We start from the raw sequence: 22,209 nt of genomic DNA, 5'->3' as shown, positions 1-22,209 counted from the left end.
TTGATTTTGCGCAGATTCACAATGAGACGATCCACAATCACCCAGAAGGCAAACTTTCTCTCGGCACAACTCGGAGGCTAAGCAGCACTGAGCCTGCATCGCGCATGGACGGGCCACTCGCGACGCGTGACAGGCGTTACAAGGCTTTTGTGGGTCTGCATTGTGTGCGGCAAGGGGATACTGCAGTCAAATCAAAGTCGTGCTGCACTTCCACACTTCGGGGCCGTCCATAAATGACGTCACGCACCTAGTCAGACAGTTGTGACGATGTGTGACGAGGGGGGGTTTGAGAAATGTGACGTCACATCAAAATGCGCAACTTTAAATAAATATAGACAACACGTTCTACTTAAATAGACATTTTAATAAATGTTTTATCCTACAACATAAGAGTGCAGCGCCACATTAAATACGCACGACAATGACAATAGTTTAAAGCGATTTGAAGCATGTTTTATTTTCAAAATGGAAATATGGTTTTTGGGGGGGTGGGGGGGCAGAGCTTTGTGACGTCATATTTGAGGGGGGGGGGGGTCTGACGTTATTTATGGAGCGCAATCGCCCGTCTGCGCAGGACCCTCCTCCGCGAGCGCGCGCTGCTGCACCGTCCGCACGTCGCGCCGCTGCAGCCGGAGGAGCGCGGGGGGCCCCTGTTCGCACCGGCGCCTCCACACGCCGGGACGTCGCCACGGGCCGCCGCGCTGGAGCAGCCCGCCGAGCGGCACGGGAGCGTGGTGCGGGCGCGCACGCACCGCGACGACGCCCAGCTCTACGTGGCGTGACGGTACGCGACTGGCCCGCCCGGGGGGGTCAAACTCCCGGCGAGGATTTCCGCTTCGCTGTTTGGCGGTGGACACCCCCGTGCGCGACTGGGATGTTACTGCGCGTCGTTTTGTTACGACCGCTAGAAGTCGGGCGGAGCTGACGCTGGCCCGGGTCTGGCCAGCGTTAGCACCAGGGTCCGGGTTTGTGTTCCCACATTCGCTCGCATCAGCGGTTGCGCCAACATGTTTTGTTTTCATTTACGTAGCTCTGTGACGTCTGAATTCCGTAAAACACATCAATGCGGTAATGTCACGAGAGCAAGATGGCAAAGCGCCTGTGATTTCAACCAACGAACTCCACGTATTACTGCGGGGGTAATAACCATAGTAGCACGACGTGCCATCTGCACCACAGCGGACGTTAAAGATCCCCTGAACGTCATTTGGAAGAGTAGGCCATTGTGTGTCGAAAATTGACACCGCATATTATCCAATTGGGATCATAACATAACAATCATCACCCCCTACTGGCAGACCAATACCCCAGGTCACTCTTGCAAATGAGACGATCCTGATCTCGTGTGTTCTCACCTGGTTAAAAAAAAAATTTAATCTTAAGTGTAAGTGGCACACGTCCTGGAGCCATGTCCCGGGCTATCTGTCTAATGCGGCTTTAACAAGGTGCAGACGTACGCCACGAACGTTGATTATTGTTCAAGCGAATGTCGTTGTCGCGGGCAGGGCATTGTTCCACTACTGCTGCCAATTGTGTTTGTTTTCAATGTTGCTTTGGTGTTCTTTAAAAGAGTTAGAGAACACCAGAAACGCATCAAATACTCAAACACACAATCGTCAAGCAGTTGCCAGAACATGCCCGTTAACAAGGACACTCGCTCGAGTTTAATAACGGTGATATTCTATGCAAAACTAAATGACTCTTGTCCAAGGCTAATTGGATAACCTTTTGAACCGAGAGAAATAAAAATGATTTCAACTGAGCCGAGTGCGGCATGGAAAAAGATCGTTAAATAATGTCTTCACAGACTCAATAGAAAAGTGTACGTATAATAATAAAAACACACTATTATAACGTTACAAACCATTTCGTACAGTCACTATACCTAATTAACCATGACTAATCCCGTTTCACCACCTAATATGTCCATCATATTAATATATTTTTGTTATTGTTGTATTTTTCTGACCTGCCCCGACTGGGCATCTCTGAATTCGTATTTCTCTAGGATAAAGATTCAGATTTAACATAATTTATCAGAATCTAATATATTTTGTGAATACATTTAACCTTTAAGTATCAATTCCTGTCACTCCCTGCGAGTGTCGGTGCACGTTGATGACATCACACCCCCTATTTAAGGCCCGAAAACCAGGGGACATTTTAAAAATGTTGAAAACTGCCTGATGATGCTGGTTGTGTAACTACCAGCAAACGTGCGACTACCCAATTGTTACATGTTCCGGATTGCTCTCCAACATAACTGGTGTGCTGTTGAAATAATACATTGGCACATTTGTTCACGTGACAACTTTATAAACTATTTCAACTATTTTTTTTTTACCAGGTAAAGCTCGCTCAGCTATATAGCTTATTCAGAAGTGACCTGCCCACACATGATAGCACTTTTTAATTGGCTGTGTGAGGTGGAGGAGGGTGTATGACACATTTTACTATTGCGATGTAACCCAAAAATCAGTTTTACGTGGATAGCTTCTTAAAATCAAAACGTGAAGAGTGACGACAATGGAGATGGCGTCACAGTCACTTTGTTGTATTTCAGTTTTAGTTTAATTTACCAAGATCCTTATTCTTAAAACAACATACACTACGGGCTCACAAACAAACAAAAACAATCCCACATCACACCTTCAAATTGATTTCAAAATAACACGCCACCTTCAATCATCCAGGTTCGATATGTATACATACAGCGCTTTGAGAAATGTGAGCCTGAGGCAATATTGCTCTTAATACGGCGGTGAACATTTCAGCAGACAGGAACACTCCACGTGTGCCGGCCAACAAGTGACAGAGGGTGAAATATCAGCCGTCAAAGCGTTGCCCAGGAGCGCCCGTATCACGGGCCAGTGAGATCTCGGCCTGAGGGTCAGACGCATCCCTGCTGGACGATCCCCCTACCACGCTTGGCTCTCCAATGGTCAGCCCGAGGCAGGGAGCCTTTAACGTATTGAAGGACTTTCAAATGCCTTTTGGCAGGCCACAAATTAGTCGTCCAATATACTTTGATGACGATCAGGACTTCTTTGCATTGACTGTGCACTGAACTACAGTGTTCCCAGACAGAAAATATTCCCTCCTACTACTCGTACTACGCGCTTAGTATGGCCAAGATGCTTGCAGTTATGGATGAGTATCGTTGGCATGCCTTTTTCGAAGTTGTAGGCCTCATTTAGATGTGGGCCGTATAAAATTAACTCACGGGCCCCATTTGGCCTGTTTGGCCATAGATTCTTCACGCTCGCCCTTGGGTTAACATGCACTCCTGCTTCCAGCACAAGGCCATTTATACAGCACAACGCTTGTTAGAGGCACGTTAATGAAATGGAACGCATTCTCAAGCCCAACACCCAGAAAGTGGTTGTGCCCATCATGAGGACGTTTAGTTCAAGAGGCTCGTGCCATGAGTCCACGTTCTAGTTTCCACGGAAGATTCCACGGAACACTCAACTCGAATTTGCCGCCCCAGAAACACTTTTCTATTATATTTTTTTTTAACTCAAATTGGCAGCCAATATGGGCCGAGGCCAGAATTTTCCAGGCCATCCTTGCATCCCAGGTTGGCACGACTTTCCCTACCCCAAAGTCAGGAAATTCATCACCCAACCAACCATGTGAATCACAGCTGTTGTAGTCGGCAGGGCCGTTAAATTTCACATTTCATTTCACACTTACCAATTAACATTTAATTTTGCCAGCAACCTCATCTTGACCGTTTGACTCTCAAGTATGTCTTGGAATAACCTGATATCTCAAGTGACTCGAAAAATCACAGCTGGGGTTCTGGGGAAGATCAGGCCAGACTCGAGTTGACCCCAGCTGCATGTCTTGTGGAAACGAGGCATAGACGTTGCATTCAGGGCCCCTAGGTACGGCGGGAGTGGACGAGTGTTGCGGTGGCCCTCAGAAGGTCCGCTCCAGCGGATGCGAGCAGATGTAGCGGCGCGGAGTGAGCACCTGCTCGGCGATCTTCTTGTAGTTGGCGTCCATGTTCAATTCGGCCTCTGTAGGATTGACACCGACGATGGAAGCGATTCCACATATTGCATACTAAGCCAAAGATAAAGATCCCCCGTGTAGCCTTAACAGACTGCCGGGGCAAGTGCTGTTAGTGAGCACCTATGAAGGCCGGAACGGCACACGAGGGGGTGGGTGGCCAGCACCACGCCCGGCCGCCTTTGTCTCTCTAGTGACGATGTTTACACACCGCAACAGGTACTAATTTGAGGCTGAGTCTACCTAGGGGAGGCCCAGGACCGGTTCAGATATTCGTCACCAAGTCGAACTCGGGACGCTGGGTTCGTAGCGCAGTGCGCGAACCACTACCCTACCCCTCCCCACGTTCAACATACATACACACACACACATACGAACGGTGTTATTGGACATGGACATGGACCACCTGCCTTTGGAAAGCTGCGTGAGTAGAAAGGTGTTCTTGAAGTAGGCTTCCGTGCAGAACGTGTTGACCAGCAGCACCTGCGGGAGGGAAAAAGCAGGGTCCAGTTCTCCAGTTTTTTTAGGTTAGAGGTCGCGTAAATGTGTCGTAAGCCCACCTCCACCCGACTCGGCCAAACAGTAACGATTGTCACTTGAGCAAAACGTGCCAACGTGTTACTACTTCAGCACACCGGTGTGCTAGAGAGGTAAACCACAACATTTACAATTTCAGTTGGACGTTTTGCTAGCGATTACAACCAGCATCATCGGGTGATTGCCAAAATTGTGAAGATGCCTTCCTGTTTTTCGTCTTAAAATAGGGTAAGGTGACATTATCACTGTTCACCTGCAAGTGTGAAAGACTCGGGGGGGGAGGGGGTTAGTGTATTCATATAAATTATAATGGACTGTGTCAGTACGAAATTATAGATGCTACCGACATGGTTAGTCAGGGTTAATCAAGCATACGTGCTAAAAATGTCCAGTCTCTTGGCCAAGCTGTCACTAGTTGCTGTCTGTTGCTGGCCGCTTTGAGCTACAGGTCTCTCCAGGTCTGTGATCAGCTACTGAGACAGCGAAAATGAAGTTAGCAATGTTAACCGACTGCTCTGATGTAAGGATCTGTAGTACGTCAGTTGAATGGTGATGGCATAAAAACACTCCCCCCCCCCCCTCGTTTATAATTTGAAGTAACACAAGTTTTACAGTCACAACAACTGTTTTTGAGTATTCTTTATGCAACTGGCCACTTGGGCCTCTGTGAAACTTGCCATTAGCCATTAGTTTGCAGCTCTGAAGGAGATGCAAGATCAACCTAGGGCTCTTCGCACCCGGCACACCGCATCCAGTAGACCTCTCGCTGTGGCTATGGCTACTCGTCTCGTGCCACCTACTCCAGTCGCGCCACACCCAGTATAGTTCTCGCTACGGCCGTGGTCACGTTCCATACTCCAGCCTGCACGTTGACAGTTCGATTGCGGGACCCACCTCGTGGTCGTGGTTGCGGAGTCCTATTGAGATGGAGCGCGAGGCGCGAGATAACACCGCCGTCATTGCGTACGCGTTCATCGCCACATCCGCCACACGCTTCAGCACCATCTGCTCATCCACGATCGTCTGTGTCGTAGATACGGACGACGCGCGCGCACACATGGGACGCTCGGTAAACAATGAGCGTGCCGCTGAGATGGACGAGGCACACTCGGGACAAAGAAGAATAAAGACAATGATCCCCCGTATAGCCTTAACAGACTGTAGGGGCAAGTGCTGTTAGCGAGCACCTATGAAGCAGCCGGGTCGCTCGGAGGTCACAGCGCTAAGCTGGCACCGCCAAGATCTTGGGTTTTGTTGAACGTGGGTTTTGGCCGCACGTAATTAAATCGGTGGGTGTGAGCAAACAATTGCAGGGCCACATCTTTGACATCTTTGCAATTAATGTGAGGAGCAACATCGATCTGACGGGACGTTGCGCGTTCGTCCGATGGACGAGATTTTGACTGTGGTGGGTGTGGCGCGTGACGCGAGATCCAGGGACCGGGGGAGCGGCGATTGCTACGCCCGGTGCCAGGACTCGGGGTGGGGGTGGCGGTGGCGGGGGGGGGGGGCACGCACCTTGCCGAAGCGGAAAAGCAGCGTCTCCACGATGCAGCCGAAGCCGTACACGTTCTCCTCCAGCATCCGCGCGCTGTCCTGCCGGAGCCAAGACGACGGGCGCCGTTAACGAGAACATGGAGACAACCAAACAGATAAACGATTGCCGACCTACGGAGTCCGCGATGGAAGGCGCCCTCTTCTATATTTTTTTACGGCAACAGTGATTTGTTAAATTCTAGCAATGTATTACAGATCTTCGAATTTTTTTGGAACGCACGCGTGCAGTTTATGCCAATTATTTACAAAAAAGCCAAATGAGTATGGTGATGACGCCCAAGGTTATGCTTTGTTTATACGACCCTTCATATGTACAGCCTAGAGATTGATTTGTTTAACGATCAACCTACATGGTTGTATCTCATGATGAACACTTACGAATACCCAACCCCAAGTAATTCGCCTGCCGCCTAGCCTGACACTATAGCCCATTAACGCATCGACAGTTTCCTAAGGTAATAATTAATGGAGTAAAAAAAAGTGCTAAAATGCCACAAAGTGTATCTCTTTCAAAATTGAAAGATTAAAGAGAGAAAATTGTAAAGTTGGTCGTGGTGTAAGGCGATTGTGTGCTCATGGGAGGAGTTTCAGGTTTATCTTGCTTCACCAGGCGAGACCTCGAAGACCAGGATGATTCTCATTGGCAAGACCGACTTGGGGCATTCGCCTGTCAGCAGGGGGAAATGATTGCTGCTTCGTGTACAATCCCAATTGAGTAATGTGTGCGTCATTTTCAAGATTGTAAAATTTAGACCCTGGTGCCGGCACACGATGGCCTGATCTTGCAAACTACATCAGGGAGGTCTTTAACGTCCACTGCGGAGCAGATGGCGCGAAGTATTACTCGGATTTTTATCCCCGCAGTCATATTCGGACCGCGAACCTCTGCAACAAGCGGGGAAACGCGGGACCGCTGAGCCGCGTCACCGTGCAAGGCTGAGCGCGCGAGTGTGTGTCCTCTGTAGAGACCTGCAGGGATGGGTGGACGACCCAGTCTTTTCCTGTGAGCCCCAGGTCGACTTTCCTGGAGAACATGACCTCGAATTTGCGTTTCAGGATGCTGCCGAATGCAGACAGGTCTCCTTTCTTCATTGCCCTGGTCGTGAACGTCAACACGTGCAGTCACACACATTAAAAATACACAAAGATCCCCCCCCCCCCCCCCCCCCCCCGTATAGCCTTAACAGACTGTTGGGGCTGGTAGTGAAAACGCTGGCAGGGCACACAAGGGGGTGGTTGGCCAGCACCATGCCCGGCCGCCTTTGTCTCCCTAGTGGTTGATGTATACATGCCGCATCAGGTACTCATTTGAGGCTGGTGTTGGCTGTAAGCAGGAATCTAACTCTGGCCATTCAATTCATAGCGCAGCGCACGAATGGCTACACTACCACTCCCCACACTGCCGCAGTCACACACGCATGCACTCCACTTATCATGAAAATCGTAAAAAGCATGAAGACTGCAGAGCCAATATTTGCAAAGTACTGTTTGTCGAGAGGTGGAACAATGCATCGATTCATCAGTGACTGTACATATTTAAGCTCACGACACATTATCCTGAATGTACCAAAAGCATTTGGACGTATTGGCAGTACACCGGTGCAGCGTAACACACCGGTCCTCATAAACACCATCTAAAATCAATATTTGAACTAACATTAGTCTTCCAACTGCTTTGACATCACGAGAACTGATTTTTGATGCACCACCACTCCGAAAGATTTTCTGACCGGGGTTGCGAATTACAGGAAAATAAATAATTATTGCAAAAAAAATGCCTTTCTTTATACCACGCACGACTGGTGTACCGTCAATACGTTAATTTCCATAATTCCTAGGCTTTTGTTAATGGACTGTTAGATGAATGCCTCCCCACGTTACGTTGGTCAAATGTGGAGGTTGTTTGACCGTACTTCACAGCGTTGGGTCAGTGCGATTTGGTGAAGGGAGAGACTCGGGATTGGTTCGGATATCACTTGCCAGTGAAGTAAACCACGGCAGGAAAATTTCGTTTTAAATATTTCGTGACTGCAGGGATTCATATTCTTGGTTCTTACGTGACTTTACCAAAAGAACCAAGAACACGGCAGGGAATTTAACTCATGCGGCTGGGTTTCATAGCGCAGTACACTAACCACTGCACCACCTGCCTATTTGCACATAACTAGTATAAGTGGAGAAACTTTGATTTTAATGCATGAAAGATGAACAAATATGAAGGGGATAGTCGGAGTGGTTGTTGCGAGTTTTATTTTAAACCTGGTCTGTGGTGAGCTTGCAATGTATTCGTAACCTCATGTGAAGATGCAGTCGAAGGAAAATCTTCAAGTTAACACACAGGGAGGACATAAAGAGGACCCAGAATAGGCCATAGCCCGAAATTTGCCAAATGCGGTTGTGTACACGATAGCTGGCGATGATGCAGAGTTCAAAGTCGATTGCCGTTGCACTCAAGTTAAACGTTCACACTCACTTGACTTTGTCCGTCATGATCTTTCCCGCGTACTGAATGCCCGACAGAGCAGTGAACATCCGCAGAACTTCATTGGTGCCCTGTTGATTTGGGACAAACAAATCGTGGGTTCGTGGGTGGGTTCGTGGGTGGGTTCGTGGGTGGGTGGTGGTGGTTCAGTGCTTTGGGGTGCAGGGGGATGGTGGATCGCACAGAGGTTCGTGAAACTCCCAAAACCCGCTGGGCTCCAAATTTACCAGCAAGTGGGCTCATGAACCCATCTGTGTGGACTTTTGAGTGCTCTGCATGGGTTTTCTCCAGGTACAATTAGTTCTCAACGCAAAACACTACTGATGAACAGCATGACAAGTCATTGAGGATTTTATAGGAAAATAAATGCCATTATTGCTATACTCTCATACCCGTCAACCCATACGGTTTACCCGTATTCTTTTACAGGGAAATGTAGTTTTCAGGTCCATAAGGCATACAGTCGCTTCAATACGGGAAACAAAAAAATTATTGTCGATTTGTTTGTGTTTCTCCCTTGTGATGGGACTTTGTAGGATGAACGTTGAGATTTATGAGGGCATGGGTGACCAGTAAGGTCTAATTCGGTCTGTAATAAGGTAGGCACTGATATGGGGTTGACAGAGATGTACTCTGAATGTTTAGTACAAAGACAACGATCGCTCGGCTGGAATGGGTCATAAATTGAAGAGCCAGGGATGCAAGTGTGGTACCCATCTCGGAAAAGCTTAAAGAAAATCAATGGCGAGGCCATGTCGCTTGATGAAGAGGAAATGCACATCGGGCGGAGAGAGGTGACGATGGGTCCGGCCTACAACGAGATGGTATGGAGCACTGCGGAGTGGACGTGGAGATGATGGCCCAGGACAGAAATGAGTGGAGGAGGACGAGAAATACAGCTCCCCACCCTGACCGGTGGGGAAAATATCGGCATGAAGAAAGCAAGCAAGCACACAGTGCAGCAGCAGATCAACTAAACAGACGGAGAAATATGACCGGCGCGTCTGGCCTGACCTCAAATATGAGGAGGATGCGTGCGTCGCGCAGGTAGCGCTCGTACGGGTAGTCCTTGGTGTAGCCGAGGCCTCCCAGGATCTGCAGCGCCTCGCTCACGCACTCCCACGCGCACTCCGAGCTGAACACCTGGCGTCACAGGAGGAGACGCGCCGCGTTGTGATTTCACCGCGACCCGGACTCCGCACCCACATATTGCAAGACTGCATTATCCCTCTAAGCCAATCGCTCCGCTCTTTCCCAATACAATCCTGGATCAATTTAAAAATTGCAGTCACCGTCTTCAAAGTCCTCCAAGGGCTCGCCCTAGCCGACCTTCTCTCCTCTCATCTCACTCTACTCCCCTCCATGTGCTCTCCTACCTCTCCCCTCTCACTCCACTCCACACACTCTCCGACCTATTCCCTCTCATCTCACTCTACTCCCCTCCATGTGCTCTCCTACCTCTCCCCTCTCACTCCACACACTCTCCGACCTATTCCCTCTCATCTCACTCTACTCTCCCCTCCATGTGCTCTCCTACCTCTCCCCTCTCACTCCACTCCACACACTCTCCGATCTATTCCCTCTCATCTCACTCCACACTCCCCTCCATGTGCTCTCCTACCTCTCCCCTCTCAACTAACTCCACCCCACGCACTCTGCAACCTCCCCCTTCTCATCTCACTCTACTCCTGCTCTCCTACCTCTCGCCTCACTCCACTCCACACACTCTCTGCACCAACAAACAAGGTTGTATATGTCTATAAAAAGCCCCCAATACTTAATATTTGCCCAGTGGGAGGTCACTCGGTGTTATTTTGCCGTCCTCATAGCCTGGAGCTCCCCTCTCCAGCCCACTGTGCTGTCGACTGCCTGCCCCAGCGCGAGTGCAGGTTCAAGACTTATTGTCTCCGCACGTGACCGACAAATGAAATATGCCCACTGTTCCTGTACAGCGACTTGCGATGCGGTCACGTTAGACGCAAAATAAATCCGTGTTGTATTGTAACTCTGCATGAACGAGATTGCAAGGCATTGGCCAACATGATCGAGGCCATGATTCCTACATTCGTTTTATTTAAAGCCAAACGAGAGCCCCTTGGGAATAATACTTCAACAAAGCAATGCAGTAACGTTTATTAATTCTGTGCACAACCTGAAGATCCCGTGACGTGACTCACAAGAGTAGCCCATTGCGTGCCGGCATCATGGTCCAACTTTGCCACCTTTGAAAGATTACCCGCACATTTTAATTTGAATGTGCGTGGCAATCATCACCGCCTATTGTGGAAACTTAGCAAAACTCTCCTGAAAAAGTCATTAGACTCGGTGAGGCTTTACTGGGTGAACAATCATCATCATAATAATAATAACAACCTTGACCATGGCAGCCTCCACAGAGCAGTCCAGCTCTCCCGGCCGGTCCATCATGCCTGCCGTCAGGTACGCCATGCTCTCCATCACGTACGCCTTCACCGTCATGTTCACAAACTTCTCCTGCAAGGAAGCACGGCACGGGCAGGGCAGAGTTGAAGTTATGAAAGTTCTGGAAGGTTCAACCAGGACGCATTGTGAGTACCCTCCACTCTCTATCAGTCTGGCTACCCGAACCCTATGGCTCCTGTGGTTACCTGGTCACTTAAACCCATGCAGGCTTCTCAATTCTACGTTTTATATTTAGTGTGTTGTCCTTCCCCCACACCTCCGATTAGCGCTGTTGGTTATATAAGATGCGAAACAAGTTCAACACACAATTCTCCAATATGCGTGCACTCTCATGTTAATCTTAAGGGTAACTGAATGAACGGCTGATATGAAAACGTCTGCCGCTGAGCACTGCAATCACGGCACATGGCAGTGGCGCCCGTTCGGTCTGCAGACCAAAAGGTGGGGTTTTAAAACCCACACGAGGGAAACGCGAGTCCCAGCTGAGATACTTGATACAGTGGAGTGGCCATTCCGTTCTCACCTGAATCATCCCAAAGTCGCTCAGCCGCTTGTTGAACTGCTTCCTGGTGCACGCGTACTCCGCGCACATTGCTGATGGGGAGGAACGGGATAAGCGTCAGAGGGAAGCCCAGGCAACTATCGGAGTGACTGACCATCGGGTACCGAAAGACCATCGGATACTGACCAAACCGATGGACTAAACAGCCCTCAGACCGACCAACGACTGAGCCACCGAATGAACGACTATATCGCTGCTTCTGAGGACGGTCCACTAAAGGTTACAGCATGACTTACTTGGTTCTAACACTTAACTCTGAACACTTATTACTCCGATATGAAGCACAACTTCAGCCGAAGTTGAAATCCTGCTGTTGTCATATCTGGAGTGGAGCACCCAGTTCCTACCTGGCTGCACCTGACAGAATTCAACGTAACGTAGTCAGGATGAACGATGATCCAGCACTCGCCTGCTCACCGGTGGTCAGTCGCCTCCATACCATCCGTCTATGGCTACTGCTGCTACCGTGAACTTCACTCAACCGATTCCTCCACCCATGTTGAAGACTCTGTTTACCAGACTGTTTCATCTCATCTATAATGTCATAATCATAATAATTTAAATTTATAAAGCGCCCTTAGACAATCGTTCTCAGGGTGCTATGCATGGCAAGGCAGAAAATAGTTAACATCAACCAATGAAAGATGAAGTGAGAAAAACGTTTGAAAATGACTAAAGAGAGAAAGCCATTTTCAACAGGTACGTTTTTAGTCGAGATTTTAAGATTTGTTAAGTGTCTCGGGAGTCTTGACCTCGAAGGTTAAGGAATGTTGTGTTCAACCACCACACTTGCAGGTCACAACAATACTCTCACTCACTGCAGGTCTCAACAACACTCTCACTCACTGCAGGCCTCAACAACACTCTCACTCACTCATCGCAGGTCTCAACACTTCTCTTCTCGATTCTTCCCTTGTATTGCTCCCTTTTGAAATTCTGTCCAATGGTATCTTTTCCCCCAAGCTCTCATCATAACCTTACTCAATGCAATATACATGTTAACTCCTATATATTACAAATGTGACGGTGCTGTTTGGGATTTTGGGCCTGTGCTACCGCAAACCGTGATTAAAACGCATCACCCCTACCACCCTAAACATCTCGCATAGCTGAATAGCAACAGGTTGTCATCTATAACAAGGCTTCACCTTTATTTCCCACGGCAAGCACAGAGCAGTGAGCCGCTAACTCGGCGACCTGAGTCTCATTCCTAGCCACGGCTAGCATCAGTGGCGGGTGACATTCGAACCGGTTCGGGACTGCCAATCTAGAGCGGGACAGCGAGCGAACGAGCAAAACTTGCCTATGAGCTTCTTGAGCATTCCAGCCGAGGCACTGCCCATGCTGAAACGACCGCCGTTCAGAATCTTCATGGCGACCTGACGGCAGAGACGGGGTGGGGGAAGTTCAGATGCCTTCGCAAAAAACAAGTCCCTTACGGACAGAGCACAACACCGTTGTTGTATGATTTAAGTTCAGTTAGTTGCTGGCTTCTAGCAGTCCGATGGCTTCATTCATATTGGTTTATATTCTTGGGGGAACATTACCCTAGACACCTTTGGAATCTTTCATATCAGTAATCCCATTATCTAGCAGTCTCAAATACTTAATTTCTAACTTTATAATTACCAGCAACTGACAAAATCACAGCTAACCCAATCCTACGATGGCCATGCACATCTCCCTTGAAAAAAAAAATTCGCTCATCTTTGGAGAAAACGGTTGGTGCATTTATTTTGAAATACTTGATTTTGCTTGGACAGTAAATCTGCTGGGGATTTTTACAAAACATCCAACATGGAAGAGAACGTCAAATACTCCTCCAGAGATGCTCTCTAGCACCGTCTCTAGTGTAAGCCAGCTCTTTTGAGTCTCGCAAACACACTGGACTGCGAGGTGACCAGGAGATGGCAGTCCAGCAAACACTAGAAAAACCGTGTGTGCATTTCTCGAGTGTTTTCCCTTCAAATGCTTGGGGGGCGGGAGGGGGAGGGTTTCTCAAGGCGCTCCGCTTTCCTCCCACCAAGCCAGAATACTCATCAACAGGATTGGCCGACCACCCCAATGCACGACTCTCCAAAGAAAATTGTTCTTTACATTAAAATCATAAATTATAAATGTATGGCCCTTTGTCAGTCCAATGCTGGCTGATGGCCTCTCCAGAGTGCTAGTCGTTGACAGTTTTTGACCATACTATGTTCAGCTTCTTTTGCACCGTACGTAGTCAACCATGCTGATTATCGCAGGTTGGTAAAGGGTGGGAACATCCAGGACCGGTTCAGATATCACTCGCCACTGATGTTAGCAGCGGCCAGGAACCGAACCCAAACCCAGGTCACCGGGTTCATGACTTGCTGCGTGAACCGCTGCTCCACCGCTCCAACCTTTATTTTGCAGCTCGCAAACACCACATCAGGCTTTCCTTAACCAGAACGCGGCTACGGCGTGAACTTAAAAAAAATTCCGACCTTGAAGCCTCCGCCAACCTCCCCCAGGACGTTCTCCACCGGCACCGGCGTTCCGTCAAACGTGACCTCGCATGCTACAAGAGAGTCACACGCGCGCCGGTTCCAAGGTCACGGCAGACAGGCACCCGAGAGCCCGGCACGCAACCCGTGAGCGTGTGCAAAATCTCAGAAAGCGTTTTTGATTTGTCTGGTGGAATCATTTCTTTACGTGCACGATGCATTCTACAGGTTGTGTGTGTGAGAATTAGGTACGATTCATGCAAGTCGGACGCAGGTTTGACAATCTTGCAAACAAAACAACAGCAAAATTGGTAAATGATTCCAACGGAACTGTTACAATCTGGGTTTAATTTCTCACGGAATATTCTCAAGGTCGCTGGCAGACTGGAGGAGGCACATGACTAAGTCAACACAATCATAGCGAGTGGTATACTGGATGACGTGTGCCGGGTGTGCGGAAAATTGTCCAGGTTTCTGACGACAAGGAACAGTCCCGGTGAAAATGAAGCCCCGGTTACAATGAGTGGAGTGACTATCTATTCTTTTTATATATATATAAAATTAAAACCCTGAATTGTGACAATTCCTCTAATCGCTGGAGGCGTGGTTAATTGTTGCATGCCAACTTGTACATACGGAACCGTGCATGTACAAATCTATTATAAGCAGTACTGCAATAGCAAAAGCGCTGCCCCCCCACCCCCCCCCCCCCCCATGATAAAAGTATAAGATTTATATAATGATGAATACTATTATACAGCACGCACTGTTCGATCCGCGGATGCCCAGCTTGTCCTCGGGCTTGCCGCTGGTGATGCCCCCGAAGGCGCGCTCCACGAGGAAGGCCGTGATCTTGTCCTTCTTCTCGCCCGTCGCCGGGTCCGTCACCTCCGTGCGCGCGAACACCGTGAGCACGTCCGCGGTGCCGCCGTTGGAGATCCAGATCTGCGCCGGCACCACAAGTCCCGACGGGCACAAGTCCAACACTCACCGCGGCTCAAAAATTGAGACGTCGTCACGGCCAAAAGCCACCGCCGCACGCCACCGCACCTCACCAAACGCGGGCGACCCTTCTCTGCGCGGTTGACAAGCGGCCTCCAAGACCTCCCCCCCAAAGTCTCGCACCATCCGCTCCACAGCATTCCCCTGGTCGCTGGACTAGTGGAGACCACTCCAAGGCCTGTAGTGCTAGAGATGGGCTATCTGATTACACTTGACTTCTTGACCAATTGGATAACACGGAAATCGTTGGAAAAAAAGCCTTGCCTCCGTTCACACACGTGTTAGTCGGGCCTTGGTGAGATTGTCGGCACCATCGTGCCGTGTCGTGCCGATTTTGTGATTTATACGGGATTTCTTGTCTTTGGGAGGCAGGATGTTGGGGTTGCTTTGAAGGCAATAGTTGGTGGATCATGGTGGATAATGCCAAATTGTAAAACTCCCCTTGGCCAAGAAATCTCAGTACAGCAAGTGGGTTCGTGAATCTATCCGTGTGGTCTTGAGTTCAGTAAGGTTTATCTGGATAAATTATCACCTCCGAAAAACACGGTTGGCTACGTATGGTGCGAAAGAAGTTAAAGGTTCAACATTTGATGTACTTGGCCCAGTCACTGGTGGACATCAGCCCACTTCTATATTTGGTGGGCGGCGAGGCAGCATCTATTTAAAGTATTGCATTCCATGCCTTCAATGACACGGAGTCCTTCAACTTTATACCTGCATGAAAGCCACGATCTGTTCACTGCTAGATGGTCTCTGCATGTCGTCGCCATCCTTCGTGGTTTTGTGATGACGCAATTTGTTTCGCTCCAACATATTAGCCGATCTCATTACTCCATCTCTGCGTCTCCTCTTTCGCCTGCGATTCCATAAACAGGCTCAACCACCGGCCATAATCGCTTCTTGCAATGCGTCCTGACCAACCTGCTTCCTTTTATGCACTTTTAAATCGAAATCGAAAACTCATGTCTTTAGAAATGCTTTTTGTGTTGAATTTGTTGTCCTTCCCCCGTAGCTCCGTTTAACACGGTTACTAACGTACGGTGCGAAAAAAGTTAAACATACATACATTTCAGTGAATATGATGTCAATTTATTTTGGTTCTCAGCATAAATATCTCCATGCTCTTTTGTATAATTTTCACTATTGTTCCATTTTATTTGTTTGTGTTGATGTTTTCTAAGCACTGATTAAAAACTTCTCGCTTTCAGGGACATTGGTATGTCGTTTCTGAACATACCGATGTACCTAAAGTGCAAAGCACCCCTCCAACTTACACATACGGCCAATCGCTGCTTATGTATCTCTGCTGGAATTGCATCATCATAGCGGCTATTACATGGCAAAACAGATCGCATGGCTCTAGCACATTGTTTGGGAGCAAGTGCTCGTACCACAATATAACAAAAAAAAAGCCAACATCGCTCATCTCGACGAACGTAATGGTGCCGAGGAGGCAAGCTGTGCCAATCACTGTGGCATTTCCCAATCATCTGTTGTTGCCGTAAGAATCCTTGCATGGGTAAAACCAAACCGATTGGACACCTGTCCCGTGTAAACAAAAACAAACGGTCCCAATGTGGCCTTCAGTCTGGACGTGGCTATAAACATGATCTATACGGCGTGTCGGCTTCGGGAAAAACAGCGAGAGTGTGTGCCGACCCAACAAAAACGTTGCCTCTGATTGCTTCTGCTCAGTGTTGAATGTCAAGTTTAATGTCATTCAATCATTCTATAATGGAAATATGGCCCAAGTGGTATAAAATGGCAGCATATCAGATCCTTTTGTGGTTATCAACGGGCTTCGTGTGCCAGCTCCCACGATGTTTCTTATCGCTTTCTCAGCTGCGCTCTTGGATGCGTCTTGTGGCAAAGATAGCAGAGTATTTATTCGTACATATTCCGCTCTGCGCTGACGGAAAGTTTGTTTAATCTGCAACACTTCCGTGCTCACACGATAGTGGCAGCTCTACTCATCGGTGAGCTATTCTTTGCTGGTGGTTGAGCACCAGCTCCCTGCTCGGTGATGATGTTCAATTTCAATTTAAAGCTGTCGTGACTGCAGGGATTCATCTTCTTGGTTCTTTCGGTAAAGTCACGTAGAAGGGAAATAATAAAATAATAATAAAAAACATTCTTATTATTATTTCCCTTCTATGTGACTTTACCGAAAGAACCAAGATGTTCAATTCATCGCCGATCACTTGTGCAGCCAACCAACTTGAGGGGAGATAAATCATTGTACGTGGACATGTCCCTTTCGTCAAACCACTGCTGAGTGAGTACCTTCCAACACTCTGCATGTCCTGGGAGGGCGAGGGGGGTTATTTGACTTTGTTTTACCACGCTGGCAAGTACAGGTTGGTGATGGTGTGTAGCATAGGCGCTGGAGCATAGAGGTACAGTACAACAGTGGATTCTGCACTGCCCTCTGCTGCCCCCCCCCCCAGCCCTATGACGACCTGTTTGTGCATGGTGGTGACCCACGCAAGCACCATGGCAGGCTCAATGGTGCTTGGCTGCTTCCGAGATCTGACGCGATGTGGCCCATTCCCGGTGATTTGATCGTTGCGTGCTCACAGGCTCGCGTTGGGTACCTTGGAGCCACTGAGGAGGTAATGTTTGCCGTCTTCACTCAGCGTAGCTCTCGTCTGGATCGACGCTGCATCGCTCCCACTGCACAGGTGATACAATTGCAATAGGATTTTGGTTTTTCAAGAGGATCTAATTGCAACTGCATCTTAAGAAGACGTACAGCATGACATGTGAATCATGTAGGTGGTAGCATCATAAGTAATATACCATCTAGAGATGAGATTGAGTCATAGGCAGAAGAGAAGAAAAGTAAACGCAGACGTTTGCATAGAAACACACACGTATGAGTACTGCACTCATGAGAATATTCATCGGTCCACTCTGGGCAAGAAGGATAGTGGTCACTGAGATGCAATGCGCTTGACAAGGGTTTAGTAATAATGTAAAGCGACTGAATCTCTACAAAGCGCATCAGGGACACATGGTGAACTGAAGGCCCCTCCCCCTCATTAAACCCCGCCCACTTTTACAAACCACACGAACTCATTTGCGAGCTCTTCCCACACAGCGAGTGGCCTCCTTTCTCATATAATCCCCGCCCACTATTCAGGGTGCCATGTGCATTACCCAGGTAGTCCCCTCATCACGAGTGAAACATTTTCAAACAGGAATCCTGGTTTTTGGACACTAAGAAAGCCGTTTTCAAACAGTGACCCTCCTGGCCAAAACAACACATTTAATAACGTAGTTCAATAGCTGCACTGCCTGTGTGTGACCTCACCTGCCTGGCTCCGTGAGGCAGAAAGCGGCCGTGTGTTCTCCCGTGGCAAGCCGTGGCAGGTACTGCGCCTTCTGCTCATCGGTGCCCACAAGCAGAATTCCCTGGTGTAACACAAAATGAGGCAACGCGACACCGACATATTAGTCCACGAGAAACAAATGCCACCAAGCACACTGCGTAGTGCGCTGCTCTACAAACGCGGCACCCTTACTTTGATTCTTGAACCGCGGCTCACATGAGTGGCGAGTGATATCTTGAACCGTTCCTGGGCCCCCGCCACCATCACCAACCCACACTGACCAGCATGGCAAATTTTCGTCCCGTTACCCCCATGACCTGCGCAGCTTGGGGGAGGACCCTTGTTGACCAGCGAATTGACATAAGGGTTGTTGCATGTGCATTGTGTTGACGGGATGCAGCTCCATGACGTTCGTGAACGGGTGAGCCGCTGTTACCTTGAGGCCGATGGCCTGGTGTGCGGCGAGTGTGACGGCGATGGAACCGTCGAGTGAGGTGATCTCAACCAGCCGCGCGTACATGGTGTTCGAGAGGCCCAGGCCGCCTGGCAACCACACGACACAAAAAACACTTTTAAGCCAGCGGTGTGGAACCCTATCGTTACTGAGGGCCGAACAGGACTCTCAAATACCTTTGGTGGGCAACCACACACGAAGACACACCTCCGTTGTGTCACGGCAAGAGGCCCTCACAGTGACAGATGTGACTTGGCACACTAAAATTTTAAATTAAAATTCTAACCAAGTTGAAAATATCACATTCCAGATTGATGCTTGCATTGACAGACATCGTTTTTACAGTATAAACAAAGTTTGCTAATGATTGTAATCAAAGCAGGTGCTGATTTCTTACCAAATTCCGTGGGGATCTGTTGGCCAAAGAGGCCGAGCTCCTTGAGTCCTCGCAGGGTCTCCTCTGGGATGCGCGCCTCTGCGTCTATTCGCTTTGAGTCCACTGGCAACAGCAACGCATTCAGACACACATTCAAACGGTACTCAATAGCACCGCACTACAACACAACAAATATACAACAGGTAGATTTTTTAGGCAATGGCCTTTCTTCAGAGTGGCAGTTTAAGTGATTAAACAGTTGGAGCATTGGCATCGCGATGGAGTGTGCAGGTATTCATCTTTTTGGTTCTTTCGGTAAAGTCAGTTAGAAGGGAAGTAATAAAATAATAAAAATAAAACATAATAAAATAAAATAATAATATAATATATATTATAAAATAAAATAATAATATAATATATATTATTTTATTATGTTTTATTTTTATTATTTTATTACTTCCCTTCTACGTGACTTTACCGAAAGAACCAAGAAGATGAATCCCTGCAGTCACGAAAGCTTTAAATCGAAAAGAGTGTGCAGGTGTCGGGGTATTGTAGCTGACAGGTAATGAACGAGGAGTCCCATTCTCATGCCAACCATGTATCCCACCGAGTTCGGAGGTCACAATTTAAACTGGGGATCGTTATTAAGGAGGGCCTCGCAGGGTTTTTCTTTGTTCCCCCCTCTTCCACTCCCCCCCCATCCCTGGCTTTCCCTAAGTTTTATTGGTTATTTCGACCCCCCACACCCTTCCCGTTTTCCCTCTCCATTTAAATGTCCCCAAACGCGAATGGACTGCTGCAGATCTTCTGTACCCCGTTGCGGGAATTTTTCGGTGTGTTGTAAAAAAATAAAAGGAGGGTTTTGCAGAGTCTCAAAACTTTCACAGAAGGATCCTGCTACACTGGGATGTTTGACCAAGCCCATTGAGGAATGGCCCCTTGTGGGAGAAAGCCAGGCCACGTGGAGCCTCTTGTTGCTAAAGCGGCACTGACAAGAGCTGAGATTGTGGGTCACTGGCACCTTGCTCGTCAAAGAACCTCTCCACGGGCCCCACGAGCATGTTCAGCTCTTCCAGCTCCTCGTTGCTGATCTCTGGGAATGGAAACACCTCCTGCAAACATCATCACATCGCCATCAACATCACCACGACGATCAACACTGTATTTTAAAATCTCTCTGTATTTGTCCGTGGTTTGGGGTCAGTGTCTCTGCATGTGTATCTCTCTATGCGACTTTACATCCAATACCCTCTCTATATATACAACTATGTATACAGTATAAGCACGTTTTTGCATTTCCCTTGAGTCTGTGTCTTTCTCTCTCTATGTGACTGTCTCCAAAACTCTGTGTCTGCGCGTATTTCTGTCTTCATAAACACGCTCCAGTGTATCGGTGTCTCTCTGTTCCCCGATATCAGCGCCTGACTCCGTGATTCCCTGCACGTCTCTGCACAACTCTCCATGTTATCCTCTTACCCAATATATTAATGCCCCATCACAAATAACTCCCACTACAGTTATTTTGCTGTGCATTTTTACACCTGATGAAGGAAGCTTGTGTTGCCTCCCAACCGTCGTGATTTAATTCATTTATTTGCATTTTTTATTTATTTATTACCTACGTGGCTTTACCGAAAACAACCTAAGAGTATGAATCTCCGTGTCATCTCTACGTCCTTGTGTCTCCGTGCCTCGGTCTCAGGGTTCCCCTCGTTCCCCGTGTGCACATGGGCCGCACTTAGACCGGGAAGCCCACCACCCCACCACCCTCCTCTGTTCCCCAAGCAATCCCGAACCGCTTCGTACCTTGTTGATCTTCCCCATGAACAAGTCTCTGGCGAAGGCACAAGAACGGGTGGTCGTCCCGAACATCCTGTGCCCGCTCTCCGCGCCCATCCTCCCGCACGCCGCCGCTGTCTCGGCCCCGCCGCGGCCTCCGTGCCACGGGCCCCGTGGACACGGGGCGAGGCGGGTCCGGGAGACCGGGCGACGAACGAGCCCCAGAGACGACGAGCAGAGCCGCCTGCCCAGCATCTTGCCTGCTGATACTGCTGCTGATGATGATGGCTGAACTGCTCCAGATGATGGCTGAACTGCTGATACTGCTGCTGATGATGATGGCTGAACTGCTGATACTGCTGCTGTTGCTGCTGCTGATGATGTAACTGTTATTTGTGCTGCTACCGCTAACAATGATGACAATATACGGCGCCGATTCTGCAAATGACGATGATCCGACACTCGTGCTGAAGGTCCACGTCTCCGCGGGGTGACCCAGTGACCCACTCGTTGCTTCGGCCCGATCGGCTCGGGGCTTCTCACCTCCCTCCCCTCCCCAGCTTTCCTGCCCGCCCCTTCCTTTTTCTCTCTGACGACCCCCCAGCAAGTGTGTGACACGATGGGCAGGACAGGGTGACACAGCGCGTCTGACCGTGGTGGCTGCACGTGTCCCACTGACCTCTGACCCCCCCCACCACCGGTGCCGTGACCTCTGACCCAGCGACGCCGCGCACACTGATGAGGTGGCCGCGTTGCTAGGCCGACTTTTGCCGCTTAGATGTTGAATTTTTTTTAATTTAATCGGTCAACGATCGGACGCGATTCGGTGTCTGTCGATGATAGACGCGACGAGAGTAAAATGTGTCTTAAGTTTTAACAAAAAATATTGTCGTGCCTGACTTTTTTTTTGAATAAATAAGAACTCACATCGCGCGCGGTGTGTGCTTATGAGTTGTCACTGCTGCGTTAATAATATTAAATGTAAGCGTATAACGTTGTTACGTTGTTATGCATCGTTTTTTTTTGTATATTTGTTATCGGTAATTAGTGCAGGCAGTGCGCCGAGGGCAGCCCCGCGCGACGCGTGGGTGAGGAAGGACCCCGGGGAGGAGCTGCGTCGGTTCCTCTGTTCCGGCATCAGCTGTGAGCCAACTCATTCACAGGTGACCCAGCTCATTCACCATCACTCACTCATTCA

The 22,209-nt window shown here is 48.8% G+C and overlaps 2 protein-coding genes across 3 annotated transcripts in view; one reads left to right on the top strand and one right to left on the bottom strand.

Annotated features, from left to right (window-relative positions):
* LOC133342722 (uncharacterized) overlaps positions 1 to 7,095 on the top strand; it is a 32,618-nt gene extending 25,523 nt beyond the window's left edge. For both annotated transcript variants that reach the window (XM_061552063.1, XM_061552062.1), the window contains 2 exons: positions 575 to 784; positions 5,992 to 7,095. In XM_061552063.1, the coding sequence (XP_061408047.1) occupies positions 575 to 782 (208 nt within the window). In that variant the 3' untranslated portion in view covers positions 783 to 784; positions 5,992 to 7,095. The remainder of the gene's footprint in view (positions 1 to 574; positions 785 to 5,991) is intronic.
* On the bottom strand, positions 728 to 21,658 carry LOC133342723 (complex I assembly factor ACAD9, mitochondrial-like). The gene is made up of 18 exons (XM_061552064.1): positions 21,039 to 21,658; positions 20,254 to 20,344; positions 19,251 to 19,352; positions 18,836 to 18,942; positions 18,381 to 18,481; positions 17,662 to 17,740; positions 14,833 to 15,010; positions 14,066 to 14,139; positions 12,901 to 12,976; positions 11,559 to 11,629; positions 10,967 to 11,086; positions 9,608 to 9,736; positions 8,585 to 8,664; positions 7,081 to 7,207; positions 6,073 to 6,150; positions 5,449 to 5,577; positions 4,428 to 4,500; positions 728 to 4,025 (listed from the first exon to the last, which is right to left on the bottom strand). The coding sequence occupies exons 1-18, from the start codon at positions 21,264 to 21,266 to the stop codon at positions 3,925 to 3,927; spliced, it is 1,944 nt and encodes a 647-aa protein (XP_061408048.1). The 5' UTR covers positions 21,267 to 21,658; the 3' UTR covers positions 728 to 3,924.
* Positions 21,659 to 22,209: the final 551 nt, after the last annotated feature.

The sequence above is a fragment of the Lethenteron reissneri genome, chromosome 15 (genome assembly GCF_015708825.2).
Source record: "Lethenteron reissneri isolate LAM-NWPU_2019-01 chromosome 15, ASM1570882v1, whole genome shotgun sequence".
In the NCBI taxonomy this organism is placed as follows: domain Eukaryota; kingdom Metazoa; phylum Chordata; class Hyperoartia; order Petromyzontiformes; family Petromyzontidae; genus Lethenteron; species Lethenteron reissneri.
The sequence above is the reverse complement of the archived record's forward strand: the minus strand, read 5'-3'. Positions and strand labels throughout refer to the sequence as shown.

What these genes read in the sequence shown, in the direction of transcription:
- LOC133342723 (XM_061552064.1), bottom strand. Translation starts at nt 21,266, where the DNA reads ATGCTGGGCAGGCGGCTCTGCTCGTCGTCTCTGGGGCTCGTTCGTCGC. An exon ending in AGGTTGGCGGAGGCTTCAAG is followed by an intron (nt 12,977 to 14,065) that starts GTCGGAATTTTT and finishes CTCTGCCGTCAG; the next exon opens with GTCGCCATGAAGATTCTGAA. An exon ending in GCGACTTTGGGATGATTCAG is followed by an intron (nt 11,087 to 11,558) that starts GTGAGAACGGAA and finishes GCTTCCTTGCAG; the next exon opens with GAGAAGTTTGTGAACATGAC.